This window comes from Argopecten irradians, chromosome 3, assembly GCF_041381155.1.
Source record: "Argopecten irradians isolate NY chromosome 3, Ai_NY, whole genome shotgun sequence".
NCBI classification, from domain to species: Eukaryota; Metazoa; Mollusca; class Bivalvia; order Pectinida; family Pectinidae; genus Argopecten; species Argopecten irradians.
The window spans coordinates 54,652,001-54,660,428 of NC_091136.1; the positions used below are offsets into that span (position 1 = coordinate 54,652,001).

Sequence of the window (8,428 nt, forward strand, 5' to 3'; positions counted from 1 at the left end):
GCAGTCAGAATTTAAGTCTACTTGAGATAACAACGAAAAAGATCGAAGTTGGTGTCCTTGATGTACGCTGGGATTTGCGCCCTTGGTGTACGCGACTATTCGGTTATATATTTTCTGAAGTATTGATATTTGAATTTATATCATTAACAATCACTAGTTTTCATAATATCAGATTTCTTGGATCCTACATTACTTATTACTTTACCTATTATTATTGAATAGAATACGGAACTGTAGGATATTTCCGTCATTTGGGTCCGGACATTAGAGACATGATACGCATGTCCGGTTAAATATAAACCGGCAAGGAGAAAAAAGTCACTGATAGTGACTATAGGCTATTTAGTAGCTGTGGACATGTGTGGTGGTTGACATACTATATTAAGGTATAGTCACTTAGTACATTCTTTATATTTTTACTTCCAAACCAAACACTTTTTCTTTAATTTCAGCTTATATCAGGAGCTAACGTTAGCTACTGTTGTAGCGGAAAAGATATCACCTTCTGACTGACTTTTCCGAAGTCAGTCAGAAGGTGATATCTTTTCTGCTACAACAGTAGCTAATCAGGGGCCGTACAGATATACTAGGCCTCTACTGTAATGTTAGAACTACATGTTAATGATGTTTGTCGTAACTTGGAATGCCCTTGCAAAGTTTCTCGTTCATCACAATACATTAAGGAGTCAATGATTATGCTTGAACTGTATATGGAATATTATAAAATGATTGATACAGTATCTTTCTGACACGGGGTATCGGAGGTTGGCTGACAAAAAAAACTTGATCTGAAAATATATATTTATGTTTCTGTTAAAATTGATGAAAGATAAATAGAGGTTCTATATATATGATACGTTGTAGAACCTGTCTCCGGTTTTAACACAACGGTATAACAGAATCTCCATACAGGACTTTCAGTTAAGAGTTTTAAAAAGCTCAAATGTTGAGATTATCACTGGCTTACACAAGAAAACAAAAAGATGAAAACCTCATTTTTAGTCTTTTACATCAAAATGGTAGAATTATAAGGGCACAGCGAAGTGCAAAGCACTTCTAAGGTAACAGATACACGAAAATATAAGAAAAAACACTATCTTCAAAATTCAATCCTACACTATTACTGCTCTCCCCAGTAAATATATATTTAACTAATGCAAATGCAATCTATTACTGCTCTCCCCAGTAAATATATATTTAACTAATGCAAATGCATAACAGGAGTAATTAACCAATTTTTATTGTTTTTTAAATGATAATAATAACACTTTGAAAATTAAAAGCTATAGAATGCAGTCAAAATATCCACCAAGGTGAAGATAAACACAAGAAATCATGACGTCACATAGCGTCAACAAATGGCGCAAAATCATAGGATTCGCATACGCGGCACTCCAGGCCTTGAATGGACACAGAAAAATCTGAATCTTTGAGTTCATTTCTTTGAGTTTATGCTAGACAATTATTACATCATATACTTCTATAGTTTAAAGTGCGTCCTTTTATTTCTAAATTACGTCTTCTACATGAAAAATAAAATAAACATGTAGAGCTTCGCTCTTCGTATGCGGTGCATGATTCACATTAAAACATCTGGCTGCACCCTATAAGGCCTTGCCTTCAGTCATATTAAAGTGAAGGACTTATACCAGGTACTGACAAGAAAATGCACATTTTTTCAGTATGTAATGAGAATCAAAGTATGAAAAGTTGTCATTAGCATCAAATGCTTTTCTGCAGTAATTGTATCAAGTTTAAGTTTACTGATAACTTTTACCTGAAGGTAATTTGAACAATTTACTTCTGTTTTGCTTTTAGAATATACATAACATTCTTCATTGTACATTTCTACTACTCTATTGTACATGAGGTGCTTAATTTTTTACCTGATCTTCGGTCTATTGAAAAGCCATTGGCTTCTAGACCACCTTTACTTTTGACTTCTGTCGTGTAGATTTCATCGAGTTGCGCATGTCTGATGTAATTAAAGTAATTTCCTTCACTCATTTGTTTGATCTTCCGATACAAGCAAGCACTTGCTAAAAGTTCTGTACAATCCATCTAATAGATGTTGAAAATAACATACTTCCAAGGTGAAATAAAGTTCTCCTCACCTGGCACAACAGTTCGATCACACTTTATGAGGCTTGGACTATGCAGTTAGAGCTCACTGTAGCAATCTGGGTTGAATATCTATTTTAATTTTATTTCAGAAAGGAATAAGAACAGAAACACAATGTTTGCCACCAGTTCAAGACTTGTTGGAAAATTTGTGCCAACACCTGCATTAAGATGTTTACAGTGTACCATTAACTGTAATTTCAGGTAAGTTATGTATTTGTCATGGCTGTTATATTATTACAGTCAATCTTTGCTATTTAAAAACTTCAAAGATTGACTGCAACAATTAAAATAATAAAAGTTAATGTCTCGTACCACTGACAGGTACATAGAGTCAAGCTACATTTCATTGTGTGTAACGTTTAAAAAATGCCAGACATAGAAGACTAGTCAAGAACTATTTAGCAAGCCCTGAATTATCAATTAGGTTTATCCAGTAAAATTTTCAGTTGCTCATGCAAAGAAATCATTGTGTGTCTGAACCTGCCTGTCCTATATAATCAGTACCTATCCAAACACTTTTTATCTGTTAATCATCAAGCTACAAATAACAACTAAAAGTATTGTTTTTTAATTTGCACAAAATCAGAATTTGATGTAGAGATTCTGTCCATATAGGACACCAAGAGTACTCTAGAAATCAATTCCTGTGACATCCGTGGTTTATATCAGGTTAGGTGAAGTTTTTATTTGAAGACAAGATAATGAAAAAAGAGAGAAATTAATTTTATAAAGAAAGGCAGATCTACGAATCCTTCTTTTTGAAAGTATTTTACTGGAACACATATATCATTCTAAATCCTATCACTTGACATCTTTACAAAGGTACTCTGTCATCAAATGTACTTATAATCTTTTATTTTTACACAGTACCTCACAAAGTTTGAGCGAACTACGGAAACTGTCGACTGTGAAAATAGTGGATAACAGTGTGATAGGAAAGAAGGCAATGGAGAGTGGCAGTAAAGTGAAAATTATACAGGTGTATACTAGGAATCAAGTAGCCCATGTAGGAGACAAGGTGCTAGTGACCATTCAGAGGGAGAAGAAAAAGGCAATCATTGTAGGGTGTGTACAGAAACAGAAGACAATGCGACCAAGGTTTGACAGTAACAATGCGGTGTTAATTGATGATACAGGAGCACCTATTGGCACCAGAATCCGAGTGCCAGTGCCTTCCCATCTAAGGGGACTTAGTGGAGACTTCACAAAAATTTTATCAATTGCCACAAAATTTGTGTGATATTTACATGTAGTATGATTTTAGGAATAAAAATTTTTGATTTTTGAATAGCATTTTTGTCACTATAATATGCTTCAAGCTACTATACTTAATCTTGATTCGTTTTAATATAGTAACAGACAGTGTCATTTAAGTAAGTGTTAGGTAGATATATATAGGCAAATGAAAGCAGGAATGCCTGGAGAAATATAAATGAGCTACCATCTATAACTGCCCTATGTTGGTTTCAAATTCATAAGATTAATGTAATAGTAATGTGTTGGAATACCTTTTAAAGCACTCGGCCAATATTACCCCCCACCCCACCCCCTCTCACTTTATAATACTTAAAACAAAAAGGTCCATGAACGTACCCAAGCCCTTAATTCATTCTAGCATACTTATAGACCCCATAGACCCCTCAGTTATTGACAAGAAGTTGTTTAAAGATTTTAACATTTTTGACCTATGACCTTGAATGAAGGTTAAGTTCATTCATTTGAACAAACTTGGTAACCCTTCATCCCGGCTTGTCACAGGCCCCAAGTTATTGGAAATTTTAAAGGTGTAAGCCTAGCTATTTGACCGGTGACCTTGAATGTCTGTCAAGGTAATTCAAGCTAACCAACTTTATAGCCCTTCAAATTAACCATTATTAACCATTTGAACAAACTTTGTAGTCCTTCATCCTTCTGAATATTAGGTATTTGGGTCTTTTAGTTTTAGCAAGCTATAGCACTGACATGACATTTTTATTCCCTGTCATGAAATTTGAAGTACTGGTTGTAATGTGATTGGTGATTCCGTAATGAGATATCAGATCTTCTATGAAACGGAGTGATAATAAGGATCTGTGTTTTAACCAGATTATTTAAAAAGATTTAAGCTAACCGGTATTACTGAATGACGGACTTGGTCATTCATTTGAATAAACCTGGTAGCCTAGCTTGCTACAGGCTCAATATGAGTACGCTGGTCCATTTAGTTATTGAGAAGTCAATTGAATGACAATTTTATACATCCTTTACCTATCATTTCTAAATTTCCTATCCTCCATAAATATTCATATTTACCAGTATGTATTATTTTAAAACACTGATGATTTCTGGTTGTATATGTATTCATGAAAAACCAAGCTCATACAGAAATGAAAGTATGAACAATAAAATAATCTAACATTAAATCTTAAACATGCTTAGACAGATACATTTAAATTGAAAGGGTATCAAAATCGCTACAATTTTACACATATCTGATCGGTTCTCTGGCTTTGTTGGTGATTTTGAATTTTAGCATACAGTATTTGGCCGTTATAATCTGTCATAAACTTTTAAAAAAATCTTTGTTGTCCATTATCCATGCACACATCAGACACATTGTCAGTTCTCTGGCCGTTTTGGTTCTTAAGATTAAGAATCTCTTTAATTATCCCCTGCCCAACGAAGTTGGCGGGGGATATACAAATGGGTTCCGTCCGTCCGTCCGTACGAATGGTTTCTGGAGCATAACTCTAGAACCAGTAGAGATATCTCCACGAAACTTCATACACACATTGGTCTTATGGTCTAGTAGTGCCTTTTGCAATTTTTAGGTTTTCATTTTTTGCATTTTTTCCGTAACCATGGAAACATTGCAGAAAATATCGTATTTTTGTACCAGGTTTGTTCCGGAGCATAACTCTAAAACCAGAAGAGATATTTCCACGAAACTTCATAGACACATTGGTCTTATGGTCTAGTAGTGCCTTTTGCTATTTTAAGGTTTTCACTTTTTGTACTTTTTTCTGTAACCATGGAAACATTGCTGAAAATGGCAGATTTTTGTGTAAGAATCGTTTCCGGAGCACAACTCTAAAACCAGCAGAGATATTTCCATGAAACTTCATAGACACATTGTTCTTATGGTCTAGTAGTGCCTTTTGCTATTTTTAGGTTTTCATTTTTTGCACTTTTTCCGTTACCATGGAAACATTGCTGAAAATATCATGGTAAATGGTAAATGTTACTTTGCAAAACTCCACCCATCTTTGTGTATATAGTCTAATATAAATGTCAAGGCTGTATACCTGATTCAACAATTGCAGCCCCGCTCTACTTGAATTATACTCCATCTTTCTTTAGCTCAACTTCCTTTTTCCTGTTGTTTTTTTCAAACACATAAGTCTCCACAATCAAACTTACTTCAGCTTTGATATCTCCATTGGCGGGGGATCTGAATGACTATGTCCTTGTTATGGTCTAGTAGTACCTTTTGCTATTTTTAGGTTTTCATTTTTTGCACTTTTTCCGTTACCATGGAAACATTGCTGAAAATATCATGGTAAATGGTAAATGTTACTTTGCAAAACTCCACCCATCTTTGTGTATATAGTCTAATATAAATGTCAAGGCTGTATACCTGATTCAACAATTGCAGCCCCGCTCTACTTGAATTATACTCCATCTTTCTTTAGCTCAACTTCCTTTTTCCTGTTTTTTTTTTCATACACATAAGTCTCCACAATCAAACTTACTTCAGCTTTGATATCTCCATTGGCGGGGGATCTGAATGACTATGTCCTTGTTATGGTCTAGTAGTACCTTTTGCTATTTTTAGGTTTTCATTTTTTGCACTTTTTCCGTTACCATGGAAACATTGCTGAAAATATGGTAAATGGTAAATGTTACTTTGCAAAACTCCACCCATCTTTGTGTATATAGTCTAATATAAATGTCAAGGCTGTATACCTGATTCAACAATTGCAGCCCCGCTCTACTTGAATTATACTCCATCTTTCTTTAGCTCAACTTCCTTTTTCCTGTTTTTTTTTTCATACACATAAGTCTCCACAATCAAACTTACTTCAGCTTTGATATCTCCATTGGCGGGGGATCTGAATGACTATGTCCTTGTTTAAACTAATTTGACTTCTTTTGAACAAACTTTGTAGCCTTTACTAGTCATGCTAAAGGCCTAATACAAGATTACTGGCTATTTTTAACTTGACTGTCTTCCATGCTAGATACTATAGGACCAATATTAGATCCTTATGCATTTAAATTATTGAAAAGTCATTCTAAGGCAATGGAATTACCGTTAGCATTTTGAGCTATGAAGGTCACAAGTTATTAACTGGGTACTTTTAAAGATGCTCCACCGCTGACAAATGGTATTTTTTCAATACCAAAAACAGGAACAGACGATTTATTATTTTTCTGCAGCTACAAAAGTTACTTACTTTACACCATTACCACCATTGAAAAGTTTGAGCTTCTAATTTTACTTCAAGTTAAATATATGAAAAATAATTAATTGCAACCCGAAAAAATTCTGTGGCACTATATCCTATATGGAACAAAGTAATGATTGCGCATGCACCAAAGGCGAACTAAATTATTTTATGTTATTTTTTGTGCTCATTAGGCATATATATACACGATTAAACAAATTATTGCTCAAATGATGAATATCATTTATGCTCTGTCGGTGGTTTAGCACACAGGGACCTGGCACGATTTTTTTGAAACTAACAGTATACATATATATAATATAGTATCAAGGGTATGAACTCGGTGGTCTAGAAAAACTGACCTATTTTTTTTTAAACCGTGATTATTTTAATAAATGGATTACTATAATATAAATAAGATAATATATAAGATAAATTATTTCTCTTTAATGTAAGATATCCGTCAATGTTGTATAGAACCAATTTATTAAAATAATCACGGTTTTAAAAAAATAGGTCTGTTTTTTTCGACCGCCGAGTTCATACCCTTGATACTATAATATATATATGTATACTATTGGTTAAAAATTTTCGTGCCAGGTCCCTGTGGTTTAGCATCCTTAACAAATTTTGTAGCCTTTAATCCCAGCTTGCTCTAGTCCTTTCACTTTGATAAGAATCTATTAAACAAGAGGCCCAAGGCCCTTACTCATCATCTGACAACTTTGGCATCAGTTAAATCGGAAAAGCATTTTTCAAGATTGTGCCTTTGACGCCTATCTTGGATTTGAGAAAAAGATCTAAATGTGTTTTCTAGATGGCAGCCATGTTTGCCATCTTGGACTTTGGATCGACGTGAATATTAGCAATTTGTCAGGATCATTTCAGCAAAATCACACAGGTAAACTTAAGTGTTTTCAAGATGGCAACCATATTAGATTTTGGATTGACCCAACAAATAACTACACTTAATCAGGTCCATTTTCAGGATCATATTACAAAAGAGTTTAAAATTTACCGACAGTGCACAGTGGATGACAACAGACGAAGCATAATGACAAGGTTATCCGGACTCTTTGGGTCAGATGACCTAACAAGAGGCCCAGAGGACCTGTATCGCTCACCTGGTTTGTAATTCCAAGTAATGTTCTGAATACAGGTTCATTGTTTCTTTTCTGAAGGAATTTTAATATTAACCTCTAAATCCCCTATTGGGCCCCACCCCTCCTGCCCCCAGGGGGTCAGAGCCAAAATTTATACAAGTTTTGTTCCCCTTCCCCCAAGGATGTTTATGGCCAAATTTGGTCACCATCCAAGCAAAACTCTATGACTAGTAGCGATTTAAAGGATTTACCTCTATTTCCCCAATTTGGGCGCCCCCCCCCCCCTCTCCTGCCCCCGGAGGGTCAGAGCCAAAATTTATATAAGTTCTGTTCTCCTACCCCCAAGGATGTTTATGGCCAAATTTGGTTACAATCCATGCAGAACTCTAGGACAAGTACCGATTTATAGGATTTACCTATAATTCCCCTATTGGGCCCCGCCCCTTCTGCCCCCCGGGACCAGAGCCAAAATTTATACAAACTCAGTTCTTAATCTCCCAAGGATATTTCTGGCCAAATTTGGTTACATTCCTACAGAACTCTATGACTAGTAGCGATTTAAAGGATTTACCTCTATTTCCCCAATTTGGGCCACACCCCTCCAGCCCCCGAGGGGCCAGAGCCAAAATTTATACAAGTTCTGTTCCCCTTCCCCCAAGGATGTTTGTGGCCAAATTTGGTTACAATTCATGTAGAACTCAAGGACAAGTAGCGTTTTAAAGGATTTACCTCTATTTCCCCTATCGGTCCCTGCCCCTCCTGCCCCCAGGGGGT

General features: G+C 35.4%; 1 protein-coding gene across 1 annotated transcript; it reads left to right on the forward strand.

Annotated features, from left to right (window-relative positions):
• The first annotated feature begins 240 nt into the window (after positions 1 to 240).
• On the forward strand, positions 241 to 3,412 carry LOC138319105 (large ribosomal subunit protein uL14m-like). Its single transcript, XM_069262031.1, has 3 exons — positions 241 to 386; positions 2,214 to 2,325; positions 2,992 to 3,412. The coding sequence occupies exons 2-3, from the start codon at positions 2,237 to 2,239 to the stop codon at positions 3,362 to 3,364; spliced, it is 462 nt and encodes a 153-aa protein (XP_069118132.1). The 5' UTR covers positions 241 to 386; positions 2,214 to 2,236; the 3' UTR covers positions 3,365 to 3,412.
• Positions 3,413 to 8,428: the final 5,016 nt, after the last annotated feature.